The sequence below is a fragment of the Lepisosteus oculatus genome, chromosome 13 (genome assembly GCF_040954835.1).
Source record: "Lepisosteus oculatus isolate fLepOcu1 chromosome 13, fLepOcu1.hap2, whole genome shotgun sequence".
Classification (NCBI taxonomy): domain Eukaryota; kingdom Metazoa; phylum Chordata; class Actinopteri; order Semionotiformes; family Lepisosteidae; genus Lepisosteus; species Lepisosteus oculatus.
Window position 1 is genome coordinate 2973863 of NC_090708.1, and position 14880 is coordinate 2988742.

General features: G+C 41.1%; 1 protein-coding gene across 4 annotated transcripts; it reads left to right on the forward strand.

The window, feature by feature from the left end:
- The first annotated feature begins 4048 nt into the window (after nt 1–4048).
- On the forward strand, nt 4049–7298 carry p2ry1 (purinergic receptor P2Y1). Of its 4 annotated transcripts, none has more exons than XM_015360618.2 (2): nt 4049–4554; nt 4867–7298. In XM_015360618.2, exon 2 carries the CDS (start codon nt 4894–4896, stop codon nt 5953–5955), a length of 1062 nt encoding a protein of 353 aa, XP_015216104.1. In that variant the 5' UTR covers nt 4049–4554; nt 4867–4893; the 3' UTR covers nt 5956–7298. The 4 variants fall into 4 exon arrangements, with proteins under 4 accessions (XP_015216104.1, XP_069053668.1, XP_015216102.2 ...); XM_069197567.1 differs by having other exon boundaries at nt 4050–4554; nt 4943–7298; XM_015360616.2 differs by lacking the exon at nt 4049–4554 and adding an exon at nt 4561–4746.
- The last annotated feature ends 7582 nt before the right edge of the window (nt 7299–14880 follow it).

The following is a 14880-nucleotide window of genomic DNA, read 5'->3' on the forward strand; positions in this document are numbered from 1 at the left end:
ATGTCATAATCTGGAATTATTAGCTAGGGACAGTGCATTTTAGTGCTTATTTTTTAGAGCACAAAAACAAGTGTACGTCTTAAAATGTAAATACTCAGCTTTTCAAAAGAATCAAAATGCTGAATATAAATAGATATGAATATCTAAAAAAGTGATAAAAATGCATATTTTCAGGAGTAGTCAACCATATTAAAGAGACACGGCACTAAGTATCTCCAAATCATTGTCAGACGTTCCCTTTATCTTTGATTAGCATTATACTGTTAAACCAAAACGCAGGCAGTTTGTGGGAATTGACATTTATATTATTTTGATTTAATATAACTACATGTTTATACTATTCTATATAATTCCATCAGGAGAAGGCCAAGTGAAACTGGAAGTTGAAGTACAACCATCCGTTACCACAGAATAACAGAAGGCATTGTTTATCCTCTTTCCAAGGAAAAAGAAGACAGCAAACAGTCTGAAGACATTCTTATCAGGTCTCGACACGTCTTTGGAAAGGCTCAGGCATTCTTTCAGAGGAGGATATCGATGATAAAACATATGCAAAAACAGCAACAAAGAACAACATTAAAATCTCAGATTACAACAACAATTTGTTGGCAACAAGAAGAGTTCAATGGGCTTATTTTGCCATTTGTCTGTGAAAATCACTGGGTATGATTTTATTTATAGCCTATCCACGAAGACCTAGTTGCTGTTTTCAACCAAATCGATACATTTACCTTATCTGAGCTGTCTGAGTATGCTGGCTCAGTTGGCTTTTGTAAAGATTAACTTGAGAGTGGTCTGGAATGGCTTACATATCCGATTTCAAATTCACAGTGTCCCCATGGACATGGTTTTCATCCAGCTCTGCATCGCGAACCAGAATGAGATGAACAATGCGAGATGCAGAGTGGCTGGAATCTAAAAGATTCAAGATTCTGCACGGCTAAGCCTACGAGCCACTGTATGATGTTCATTCCAAGTTGTGCATGAAATTCCGGTTTCAAATGATAAAAAGAAGAGCGTTTCTGTTTTTGAACAGTAGGAGAGCTTATGTTGTCGGTGTAGGTCTTTTGTTCTTGGATCTGAAATACTGGTTGTAAAGTTCGGTTATTGGCAAGTATTCCATATACATTGTCAGATGAGCACTGAGAGATCCCGCACTGGTATTTTCTTCTGGCCTTTCTAAGCTTGCATAGCATGGGAACCAACTGTCTCTCGTTCTTAACTGAAGATCAAGACACTGAGAGACGTTCAGCCAGGTACTGATATAGTTTTCCAGTATTATTTCCAGTTTTCCCGTTATCTCTCCTCAGGTCCTGTGCTCTTGCCAGTTATTTAAATGTGTTAAATGATTCAGATCCTTAAGTGTTTCATTTCCTGACTTGTTGGCACTCCAAGAAGGTGAAAATCTTGCAAAGCATTGTTGGGAAATGCACAGTAGAAATGCCCCCATTATCTGCACATATACATTTTGCATGACTGTTGTTCACGATTAATTTCTCTCAAGTGTACTGGAAGGAGAGGGCCGGTGGACATGCTTGTCTTTAGAGAGTGGAACTTTTAAGTTCTTGAATAAGAGTGCACATGGCTCTCATCATCACCATACAAAACAGTTCTCTCCTCACCTTGGTGCAGGGAATTGGGGTGTAAATCAGTCCTCTGTCGAGATACTCAAGCACCAAGCAAAAAGAAACTTGTTTTTAATATGACTCTTTAATCCTCCGGTTTGGATTCCATTCACCTTCAGCCTGGAATCTGACGAAATCCAGAAGGGTCTTGAGGCTCTGTTGTAACTTACACACGCTTCGCCCATGAGACGGCTCAGATCGCAAGATACTTGTACTTTGAACATTGTAGCAAAATAAACACCAACTTAAAGAATACGGAGGTGGCCTGTGGCACATTACCTCAGGCAAAACACATCAAAGCTGGGAAAACATCAGCAAAGATTCTGCTCTTTTTCTATATTTTTTTAATTCACAGACATTATTATAAATCTTTTCAGCCCACCTCTATTTAAACGATACACCAGTTTGCTGTGCACTTCGGCACTTAGTCAGCAAGTTCGAAAACAGGATCACACTCAGAGTCTGCCTGTGCTGCTAATTGTGTTGCATGGACATTAGGTGACTCCTGAAGGAAATTAACACCTCACCTTCTTAAGTGTTGGAAACAGGTTTGTTGCAAATGTTTAGAAACTGGCGAGTGAAGGGTAACCTACACGATCTCCAAGTCCGTGGATTCTGACCTGGGTGCTGCGAACCCATTAACCCTGCGCTGCAAACTTTCATCGTGACGCTGACATTCCGGAGACTGGGAGTCTTTAAATTGATAATTAATTATCGATGGAATTCTCGTGCATTTAAAGACGTGTACACTGTGATGCCCCCAAAACACGTGGTGTGCGTGGATCGATTGGACGCAAACAGGTTGAGAAAAGGGCATCACAGCTTCGTCAGTCAGGAGATTTGAGCTACAGTATCTGTACGTGTGCCGTCCTCTTGGAACGCAATTCGCTGATCAATACTAAACATACACAGCGAATGAAAACAGAACGCTTTCTAACCTCTCGTAAAACTACATTTCATTCCAATTCAACGCGTGTACTTTCAGCTCGTCGGTCCAGTCTTTTCGAGAGCCGTCTGCTGCTGTGAATTTCAACGATCGGTTACTCTGCTGCGCTAAACTGTCTGTTCCCAAAGGCTGCCAGCTTCTGTTCCCGGATTCCTGCGTTTCCTCAGAAATGAACCTAAAGTCTTTTAACAATCTGTTCACAGCACACGGCTGTTCTTAGCCCAATTTCAAGCACAATGGCTTGAAATACACTCATAGGAACGGTGCTATGGAATAAAAAACGCGACTATTGTCAATTTCTTTAATTTAGCATTGATTTCTATCCTTTGGGAACTCAATCTTGCAAAATAGACGGAGGTCCAATAGCCCAAAGCTTTAAGCATATACCTACCCATTACACACATCGAATATTTAAACCTAGCTAACATCGAGAGGTTATTGCATTTCTGCGACGAACTAAGCCAAAGAACTGAACAATTTAAAGCCAATTTAATAACAGATATCAGACACTTCTCTAGTTACCGTTCCTTTCGTGATCTTTGAACGTTTTTTACTGCACTTCTCGCTGACTGTGCCGACTGTATTGTATTGTTGTATTATTGTATCATTTCGTTACGCTGTGCGATGTGTTGACTGTGCGAGACTCTTGTTTCTCTGCAATTTCCCGCACGGGATTAATGAAGTATCTGTCTATTTCTTTTTGCACCCTCATCGCAAAAAAAGATCAGTAGTCAGCCGTCTCTGCGTGAAAAGCCTACTGTGAAGACGGCCGTGAGGACTTGAGAGGTTGGAGAGGTGTGTGTCTGCAGTATGCATCGTGAAAACAGAGCAGATAAGATGCTAGATTGGCTGGACACCCTGACGCGAAGGATTTAATTCCTCCTCGCCGCGGAAAGACTTCTTGCCTTAATTGTAAATCGATTGGACAGGAGACATTCGGTCGTTTCCCCGTGTATAACGTGAACGTAGATCGCGGTTCAATCGTCCACCCGTGTCTGAGAACATTTTCTTGCGTGGCCCGCCTTTTCTAAAAAAAAAAGAAGGTTAAAAGTGTCCTACTTGGTGGCTAAAGCGAAGGACGAAACGAACTGTCCACAGACTTCACCTGAGGAAGGAATGCAGACAGACGGAGCATTGCATTTTTGTCGCCTCGTTCATCCTGACCCCCATATTATGTGTGTTTTGCATGTCTAACTCGCGTAGATCCATGGACATTTTTTTTTACAAACTACTTTTTATAAACTAAAAATCTAAATAACATTTCTTAGCCTTCGGTGAAGAGCTGTTTAATCTGTTAATTGTTCCTGCGACGTATTAATAAACACAGGGAAATTAAAGGTCAGTGAAGGACTTGTATTTATTGGACTCTTGGCTGGAGAAGATAATTGATGATCTTTTTAAATGTACGCCTCTGTTCATCGCGACCATAATTTCTAAGAAGAAAAAACAACACGTTTTCCAATCTTAGGACGCAACTCATAAATATATACATTTTTAATGTGCGTTTTGGCTTTGTTCTTCCAAAAGTCAAAACGAAAACAAAACACGGTGTGTGTATGAAAATAAAATCAGCTACCCCCTCAAGAGCGCGGCTGAATTGCATGTATTAGCTCAAACTGCATGCTGATACAACACTTGTCAGTTCTTCGGTGTTTTTGATCCTTGCCGCTCTTTTTGCTCCAGCCTTTCTGTCTTTCCACCGGGCAGATGTTGAAGCTCGTCTCCAAGTGGCTCACAAACGCCACGCCCGGCTCCGAGACGCTCCTCCTTCTGGCGCGGAGACCTGTCGCTGGTGCGTCTCGGCAGGGGCTCGGCGCTGCTCTCGCCTGCTCCCCCACAAGGCGGCTACAGCCCGATCCGACCCTGTAGTGCTGGGCCTTACGGGGACACGCGTCGGGTGACACGCCGAGCCCCGGCCGAACAGAAAAGGGGGCCCTTTTAAAACAACCAGTAAGGAATGAGGGATTCGTGTGCGAGTGAACGGTAAGAAACTTTGTTTCTCCAAAGGACTCAGTAAGAGCCGGTTTCATAATGCATGTTTTTTTTTTCCCCGAGAACGAGCATGACATGCCGCTAAGGAGCGGAGCAGCGCTCTATTAGAACTAAGCGCCGTGAAGATCAGTTGCGATACATTTAAAAAAAGTTCAATGTTCAATGTGCTCGGAGCAAAGCAAGGTGAGTTGAACCGCGCCGGCTACATGCCAGTCCTTTACTGCCGGATCTGCACTAAAGCTGAAGCACAGCTACCTTTCCCTAAATGCATTTAGTTGACGTTGCTCTTCTTTGTTTTAACAGTTCCCTCACCTGCCTTTTACAGACAACATGACTGCTGAGTTAAACTTGACTTCACTTTTCAATATTTCTGAAATAGATCCCCATAGCAAAGGATGTTCGCTGACGAAGACTGGCTTTCAGTTTTACTACCTTCCCACTGTCTACATCATAGTGTTCGTGACCGGACTCATAGGGAACAGCGTGGCCATATGGATGTTCATCTTTCACATGAAGCCGTGGAGCAGCATCTCGGTCTACATGTTCAACCTCGCGCTGGCGGATTTCTTCTACGTGCTTTCCCTTCCCATCCTGATCTTTTACTATTTCAACAAGACGGACTGGATCTTCGGGGATGTCATGTGCAAACTGCAGCGCTTCATTTTCCACGTGAACCTGTATGGGAGCATCCTGTTCTTGACCTGCATCAGCGTCCACCGGTACACCGGGGTGGTCCACCCTCTGAAGTCGCTGGGGCGGCTGAAGAAGAGGAACGCGATCTACACCAGCGCGCTGGTGTGGTTCATTGTGGTGGGCGGCATCTCGCCGATACTTTACTACTCCCGGACCGGCTTGAAGAAAAACGCCACCACCTGCTATGACACCACTACTGAAGACGAGCTGCCCAGCTACTTCATCTACAGCATGTGCACGACCGTGTTCGGGTTCTGCATTCCCTTCATGATTATCCTGGGCTGTTACGGACTGATAGCGAAGTCGCTCATCTGCAACGAGATGAACAACGCGCCGCTCAGGAAGAAATCCATCCACCTCGTCATCATCGTATTGGCCGTGTTCGCCGTGTCCTATCTCCCGTTTCACGTGATGAAGAATTTGAATCTGCGAGCCCGGCTGTACTTTCAGAGCCCCGAGATGTGTGACTTCAATAACAAGGTGTACGCCACCTACCAGGTGACTCGGGGAGTCGCCAGCCTGAACAGCTGTGTGGATCCTATCTTGTACTTCTTGGCCGGGGACACGTTCAGACGGCGGTTGTCTCGGGCCACAAGGAAAGCCTCCAAAAAAAGTGATAATACCCTTCAGTCCAAAAGCGAAGAAACTGCCATCAACATTCTGTCGGAATGCACTGAAAACGGAGATACGCGCCTTTGAATGTATTCAATTGCAGTCAATGGAGTTGAGCAATGACTGACCGCACACCCGCATTACAAATGACTGCACTACCCGAATGTACAGCAGTTGTCTGTTTGCAGTACTATGGTTGTATGCCTGTGTATAGCCCCCACCACTGTTCGACTTACTGTAGGTAATTTTTCAAGTTAACTTGGTATGTTGTTTTTTATTTGGGATCGAAAAGGTATTTTACAAAGTAAACCCAATACTGTATTTCAGGAACAAGACGTTTCTAGTAGATTTACCGTATAATAGTTTGTGAGCTTGACTGAACTAGTATACAAATAAAGGTTTATTCCATGGTGAAAAGAGAGTAGAAAAGAAACACAACGTTCTGGCTGTGGAGCCTTCTTCGAGTGAAGAAGCATGAACTAATTTCCATACCATTTTAACATGCCACAAACAATACCTTAAAATTAGTGACCCCACGCAGTTTACAGTTCTGTACTGGATGTGTAAAATGAGCAGCCAAAAGCTGAACTAAAAGTTCACTGCAGTAGTACAAACAGCATTTGTAATGTTTTTTTAAAACACAGTAGTGTTTTTTAATTCGTTGCAGAATGTATGACCGCATAGTAACAAGAATAATAGACCATTTAAATAAGCCTTATATTTATAATGATTGATTAGTGATCAATTGCCTAATGATGTCTGGTCAAGCAATGATGACGATATTCCACAGGTTTTCCCTGTCACAGAGTAACATTCTGGAAGTATGTAGCAAAATACTGTTTAAATGTCTGGTGACTGCTAACACAATCGGACACAAACACCAGAAAGGTGCAGCATATATCAGCCAGGAAAAGAAGGTGTCACAGTAATTAACTGAGATTACCGGTTTTATTACAAGATGCCTTTAAATTATGCAGATTAGTGGAATAACCTGCTGTAGGTGATTGACTGCTATGTTGAAATTATTCACACTGACAATTTTACTCCTGACTGCCCAATGCACCATTTTTGTGCATTTCTCTTATATGAAGGGACAGAATATGTTAAAATACCAACCTCTTTTGTAGGTTTATGTCTAAGATTTAAAAGTTATTTTTTATTTTTGTATGTTTTAATGTGTTATTAAAAAACAGTAATGTGACTGTTAAATTATTGCATGTAGACAGTGTTAAATGACCGTAACATGAGGTAACTAATGACAAAGGCTGACTTTCTCCTTTTCTGTGAGATACTGTTTGCATGCTGGGGATTTTGCATGATGGGAAAAGACTGTAGCTGTCATTTGCTAAAAAATGCAGATAAAAAGCAAATACAATAGCGTCTGCCCTTGTACTTGAGTAAAATGTGACCAATAAAACCTTAAAATAATATCGCTGCTTGAATTTTGACCCATGTTTGAACAGGTTGGTAGCATTCTGCAGGTTAACCAGTGAATGCTTTCAAATTTAGAAATTGTTTATGTGTCTTTTCCTAACACTAACCCTTTCTTCACGTTGTGGGGAGGAGGGGTTTTTGCAAGTGGATTAGTCTGATCCGTCCCTTGGCAGGACACAGCGTGAATCTGGTGTTTATGACACACACAACCGAGCTCTTCCATGTTGTGAGCTTGAAGAGAACGATGGGATTGCTGCTGGGCTGCAGTACATTCAGAAAGACAGAGGAAGTCTCCAATTATGCTTAAAAATCCCTTTGAGGATCAAGGATATTGAATATGTGTTCATTAGTGGTAGCAGTTTTGGATGTGTTTGTTTTTCATGTACTCAGATGATGTGAGAAATTGACCATTCTTAGATCCCCAGCCGTTAGGAAACGCCCATTGGTCGTGTGCTCAGTACTCAATTACATTTGGATTGTTGCCGATAACATATAGGTTAAGTTGTGAATGCTCTCAATTCATTTTTTATTACCTCAGTAGTGATGAAAATGTCTTTTATTTAATTGTGGTATATTTGGAATTTTGTCTCGATTAAGTGAATTAAATTTGCATCATGTGCGTATTACTTGCCAAACTCCCATGACATTTTATATCGCTGCTGCTTTTTTTTCAGTTTCAGTTCATAATAGCGTAAATGAATGAAGAAAAGGAAAGCAGGGCTCCTTTTGCAGTTTCCCCAAGACGTGCTTTGTGTACTAAACAAAAGGTTAGAGTTATTGATGCTGCCTGTGTTTAGGTTTTGGGTGTCAGTGCCCAGGCTCTGGTTTCTGGCACTATGTTTAGGAAGGTAGTGGATATTTCTGGATGATCCTTATAAGTAGAAAAGGGTTTTAAATAACACTATGTCTGTGTGTTGACTAAAATCACTGTCATTTTGTTTAAAGGTTATTTTTTTTTCTTCAGAATTTCTTTTGCGCTTTGCCTGAAAACACACTAAGATCTTTGAGAGCCCAGGTTTATCCTTCTATACAGGTTGAATTTAACAGCACGGAGAATTAGTTGTTCTCGCTGATATATTTTCAGAAGAACTCTTTGTGCAACACCAGTACACCTCAAACCAAGTTCTAGAGATCCCCCCGTTTGAAAGGCTCAATAGCAATTCGTACGTGTAAAGGACACACTGACCTCTTCCAACTGGACAGCTGACGCATAGCTAAGCATTGAGAAAATAAGCAATTAAAGTACAGACAGGCATGAGAAAATATGGAGCCCTGTTCCTAGGGAATATATGGAGGCTGCAGTGCTTTGTGAAGACAAAACCAGTGTAATTCTTGTACAGAAGTCAATTGCCTTTGCTAAAATCCAATTAAAGAAATGCAGCAAACTTTTATCTCCACTTAAACAAGGCCATGGCTTTCTGTAATAACTTTATAACTTTCAGAATACCAGAATGGTTACCAACGAGAGGCCCAGTTTTCAGCCCATCAAGCTCGCCTGGTGATGTTTCTTTATAGTCCGATAGCGAGTACTGGTTGAACTGGGAACAAAACTGCCAAGTATGAATACCCTTGAGCCCCAGCATGCTAGACAATTTAGGGTCAAATAAACTTAACTTGCATGTCTTTGGAAGTTGGAAGGAAACCTAGAAAGTGTGGACAAACCCTGGGATAACTGTTTTACGAAAGGAATATTGTTCAACCGATTTATTATTATTTAATTTCAAGGAACATTAAAATGTTTTTCTTATTCTCCTGCAGTTAAACCTTCTTGTGCTATCTTGGGAGGTGTTAAGCGCAGTGAATGATTAAAAACCATGTTAAAAAATCAATTTAAACATGACCCAGCCCATAAAAAAATAGCCCGGCTTTTGAATTGAAACCGTGAGGAATAATAAACTGCAGAGGTTCTCTTTGCTGAATTCAGCATGAAGCTAGGCAGACAATTCATCACTTTGTTTTTGACAGTAGGGAGAAGACGCAGCAATTTCCCTTCAATGTCGTCGGCATAACCTGTTAAAATGAACTAAATGTTATGTGTTACCCTTTTTGTTAGATGGATAAAATAATTCCATTTGCTAAAACACATTTTATACTTTATAGGTCTTTCTCTAACTAGAAGGGAATACTAAAGTTTTTTGTTTCAGATTGAAGATAAAACAATCATGGCTCATTTCTGTAATTTCTCCTTTGTTGGAGGCTGTTTGGGTGTTAATCTTTTTTTTTAAATGAACAGTTACAAAGCTAATAAACAACATATAGGAACATGAGGACGGATCCTGTATTAACCAGCTGATGTTGTCAAAGCTCATAGAGGCTTCTGTGTGCCCAGTGTCTACTTTTAGTTCATCCCTTGCCATGTGATACTCCCGACTGAGTGAAAGTGCATTTATAGCTGAGAACCTTCTGTATACAGAGGGTTGTGGGGGTGTGGAACAAGCTACCCAGCCAGGTGACTGAAGCTGCAAGAAGTGGATAGATGAGATCCTTGGATCTTTATCTACCCAAATCCAAATGGAATAATTCAAATCCAAATGGGATCTTACATGCTTTGGCATAACCTGACAGAACAGTACAAAATTTCTCATGCCTTGCTCTCTTACCCAGTTATATGATTTTCTTACTCAGTAGTGATATAATTACTAAGTATATCTTTTATTATCTTTGTTTGTTTTTGCTTTGCAGACACCCATATCTGGGATGATGTACATGTAGAATACATATACAGTACATATATATGCTTAGAAAACAGACTCGAGGAGTTTATTTACAGAATTCAGCCAAAGATACGCCTTTAAATAGGACATTAGTTTTGCATCTTTCAGCAGATGTCTTGGAAGGATTTGTGCAGGCGAAACAGAAAACGAAAACATGTGGTGTATTTGCACACACCAGTCAGACAGCTTTTCACGTTTGACCTCTCTGGGTTGGAGGTGTGATGCAACAGTTTAACGGTTAAATACCACTCGTGAACCGTGCTTACAGAAACAGAAATAATCAGCAACAAGACATTTTAGAGCTTCTGCTCGCTCACACCGATGACAGGGAGCTCCAAATTACAGCCCCCTCTAGGATTCTGTTTTGAAAATGATTGCAATTACAGTCCTGAAGTGCTGCCGTCAGTGGAGCTATGTGTAATTAACATACTACTCCAAGGTTATGAACCAGGATTTGCTGCAAGTAGGCAAATATCTTTTCTTGTTTTTTGCGCTTGCATGTGTGGACAAGTGTAGCAGCACGCCCACATCCAGGAGATGTGTTACATTATTGGGCTTTGTGAAGGAGAAGTTATTGATGGCCCGGAACATTACGGAATATAGAACTAGTCATTTATCTCTGTGACATTTGATTCTAGTTGCTGTCAAAGTAGTCTGCCTGAGGATACTATCTGCACAAACAAATTGTAGAAGTTAAAAATTGTGCTTTTAATTTTTAACCATGTATTAACCACCACAGATGATGTTTACAACATCATTGTCATGCTTTTCAGATTTAGTTAGAAACTGCAGTCAGTTGTCTTGTTAATTTTGTGTCCCTAAAGTCAGTTTTCCATAGAGTTTAGACCTATTTTTGTCCTATAACTTTTCCATATTTCCTGTCACAGAAGCTTACTTTTTTTTACTTTAAAGGTGCAGTTTCTAAAACATGTTACAGAGACTGCTGGGATTTGTAGTGTTATGGTAATGATGGGTGGCAGCTTGTAAGAGAGGGGAGATTTGTGAGAGAAGCCTAATTTTTTTAATGCACTTTTTAAGGGAAACTCTGACTGTAGGAGATAAGGCAATGCAAGTGGGACAGTCTATTTCCTAGCCCTGTCTTAAGCTATTGAGTGTACTTACTGAGTAATGGTTTTAATAACTGCATGTATTTTGCATTACAGTCTGAAAAAGGAAGTTCATAACCATATTTTTATTTTTATTTACAGTCTTGACAGATTTGGAAAAGCATCCAAGCTTTTCATTATTTAGCTTGGTCCAAAGACAAGCAAAACCTTGAATATTTTCAAAGTCTGCAATAAATCCTTACCTCAGGATTGGGATTTGGGATTCAGAAGAACTAGAGAACCAGTGTTATCCTTCTCTCTCACATGGCCTCATCACGGAGAATTTCCTTTTGCTTGACTGCCTGTGATCTCTGGAACACAAAGATATGCATCTTAATTTAGCCCATGAAAGTGTTTGCTGTTTTATATTGTTATTTGTTTTTTTTTTCATTTCGAAGGAGACACAGGTTTCTTTAATCATGCGGGCGAATAAGTTTACACACACCCCGGCGTGCACAGAGGACCTGTCTGCTGTCCCTCACAGGCAACAGTTAATCAACTGACTTGAAACGCCAGCTGAGTAATGATGTGTCTTTTACTGAGCCATTGTCCCAGATTCACCAGCTCTTTTAAGAAGCGAGATTCAGTGCTGCTGTGCTCTGTTTGATTGCAAAAAAAAAAACTCGTGAAATGTAGTAAGAGTGCCAGTATTTTGTATTGGTTGTGTGTCATTGAAGAGGTCTGACAGCCTGCAGGTGTGTGGCTCCTCTCCCAGGCGATCGTCTCATCGTGTCTTTGCCAGCTCAGTGACTCTAAGTATTCCAGGTTTTGTATTGTTCTCATTTCTCTTTCATTATGTGCATTCTGTCAGCACAGGGCTACCGTTCATTCATGCTGAAGACCACAGTGAGGAGCCTGCCTGTGACGCAAAGCTCTTCTGAAGCGTTGCACTTGTTGGCAGTGCCAGGCCACTTCATTCAGTCCGTCGTGAGCAGGCACGGACGCTCACACACGAGCACTGGTAATCCCACCTGTGTGGGGTCTTCCACTCCAAGCTGGGTGCAAACAGACCAGGAACAGCTATTTTTGGCATGCTATAGAACATGCTATCGTATTTAGATAAAAACTTCTTTACATTGTGAGGATATGAGGAGTTGCAATTCCTATGAGACACCTTCATGAAAAAGCAGGACCACCCAAAACACTGAGACATCATGTGATCCTCCTACTGATGCTCTTTCTGTTTCTACTGTTTTAATCAATTTTAGCTTTTAAAGAGCTTCACATTTTGTGTAAAATAAAATGCTGTCTTCTGGAGACTCACTGGTCCTCACAACATCTCCTTCACTTGGTTTACTGTCACACTTATAACAAATACAGTGTCCACCAAAAGTATTCATGCCCCTGTCGATATGGGAACATAAATGGTCATAGAGCAGAATGAGTAATGTAATGAATTATGTCTTAAAAATTCTAATATTCCAGTACTGTAGTCATTATGGCACTGCACAAAGCCAAGTCATCTTCACCATAAATAATTAACTTAATTCCAGAAAACAAGTGGGTCACGTAGTAATACTTGTGCACACACACACAGTCCATTTGGCAACAATGGTAAATCCATCTCATTTTAATTCCTAAAAAATCTTCAGGAGAAGGTTCAGCTACCGGGGGGATACTGAGTGATCAGCCTTTCGTTTATTACCCTACTGGAAATACCAATAACATCATCTGCCCTGAGTGTTTTTTCCTGATATTTCCTATATAATTGGCTTTTTTTTGCCGAAACATTTGTTCTTATCAAATCTGGGTCTTTCCAGGCATTACAAGTCTTTCCCTAATTGCTTGGAAAAGTAATGTGCATACATAATTTAGAAACATCCAGGCTCCTGGGTGGCTCCCAGTTCATCCATTAGTTTTCTTTAGTCGCCCACAGTGCCCTTATCAGCTGGGAGACAGGAAGTGTTTGTTTTCTCCTCTTCCATATTTACTCTCGCAATTAAGGCTACACTTGTTGGCAGAAGTCCTCGGTCCAGTTTTCTGGATTGAAGGGCAGATGTTTGTATAATCAAGACTTCATCACTATGCTCTTGCCTTGTTTGTTATAAAGCAATGTCGCGCAGTTTTTGTACTTTGAACTGAGGTGTAAAATCGATTAATGTAAAAGTAGCATGACACATATCACGACTGCACACGAAGGCTAATGTCAATGAAGAATAAAGGAGATACACAGGTCATGCCAAAAGTTAATGTATCCAGGCGGTTCTTTGAGTCTGTGATTCTAAGAATTGGGTTTAATTTTTGGTGCTAGTAGGGTAAATGCACGCCGTCTGTGTGGAAAAAAGGTTACTATCTGATTACAGACAACAGAACGTATTTTAAATCAAAGAAATTGGATTCACATGTGTATCAAACACTGCTGGCTATCACTGAATACATTCTTCCATCCATATTCTAAGCCCTTTATCCAAATCTGTGGCTCAGGATCTGCTCCTGTGGCTAGAAGGTTGCTGGTTCGTATACCGCGGCCGGCAGAGGAATCCTAATCCATTGGGCCCCTGAGCAAGGCCCTTAACCCCAACTGCTCCAGGGACGCCTTACAAATGGCTGACCCTGTGCTCTGACCCCCAGCTTCTCTCCCTGTCTGTGTGTCTCATTCCTACTGCAAGAAATTGTATATGGCCAATAAAGTGATCTTATCTTATCAAATACAGGGGTGTGGGAGAGGCCTGTCCCAACAAGCAACGGGTGCCAGATGGGATACACCCTGGACGGGACGCTAGTTCCACACTGGGCATCACACAGAAACGCCCGCACCAGGGCCAGTTTTCCCAGAAGTCAATGAACCTACCCGTGTGTCTTTAGACTCTTTGAAGAGCTCAGAGCCCCCACAGGAAACCCACACAAACACACAGAGAGCAGACAAACAGATCCACACAGATAACACCCCAGGAACTGAACCCAGGGCTCCAGTACTGCGCGACAGTAATGCTATCCACTGCACCACTGTGTGCTAAAAGAGAGGAGATGTATTGAGTTTCTTTACTCATTCTGAGCTCAGAGCCCTTCATTTGTTTCTTCTGCATTTCCTGAAAACCAGCAAATATGAGATTTTAACACGTTTTTAACGTGTTAGCCATTCAACTAGGAAGGCGAGACCTCGTGAGCTTGTAACGTGTAAGTGAGTGCTGCATTTTGAGTGTAATGATCTTAAAAACGTCGATATAATACACAGTTAACTTTGATGACTTGTAAAATCAGCGATGTGCCACATTACAAGCAGAATAACATCTAAAAGCAAATTGAAACTGAAGAATGATAAAGCTTGTATACATGGACATAAGACTATGCACAACGTACAGAAAGTCCCTGTTCACTGTGGCTTACCCTCATTAGGAACTATATATAGAGATACTTGTTTTGTTATACTCTTTTCACTTAGTGTCAGAATTGTATGGCGATCTACATAAATTTTACACGTTTAATTTGAATCTGACGCTTGATCCAGATGACCTTTTGTAGTACAGTAATTACAATACAATAATTTATCCTTATCAATTGGTAAATGTGATGGATTCATTGCTATGTCACTTCTTACGGATTGCTCAGTTGTGGTTGGATAACAGCTTTAGACCACTGAATTAATAATAAATGTACAGTAAAACAGTAAAACAGCAAGTTTCTGGAGGTACAATTTCTTAAGAGATGAATCCTGTGCTTCATTAATAAAAGCTCTGTATTCTGTTATTGACAACATGTTTCTTGTGTGTAAAGGAACAAGTAATAGGTTTATTCCATGCTGAAAAGTGAAGAAAGAA

Coding starts and splice junctions, on each gene's coding strand:
- p2ry1 (XM_015360616.2), top strand. CDS start 4,726: ATGTGCTCGGAGCAAAGCAAG. Junction 4,747..4,866: donor TGTGCTCGGAGCAAAGCAAG/GTGAGTTGAACC, acceptor TTGTTTTAACAG/TTCCCTCACCTGCCTTTTAC.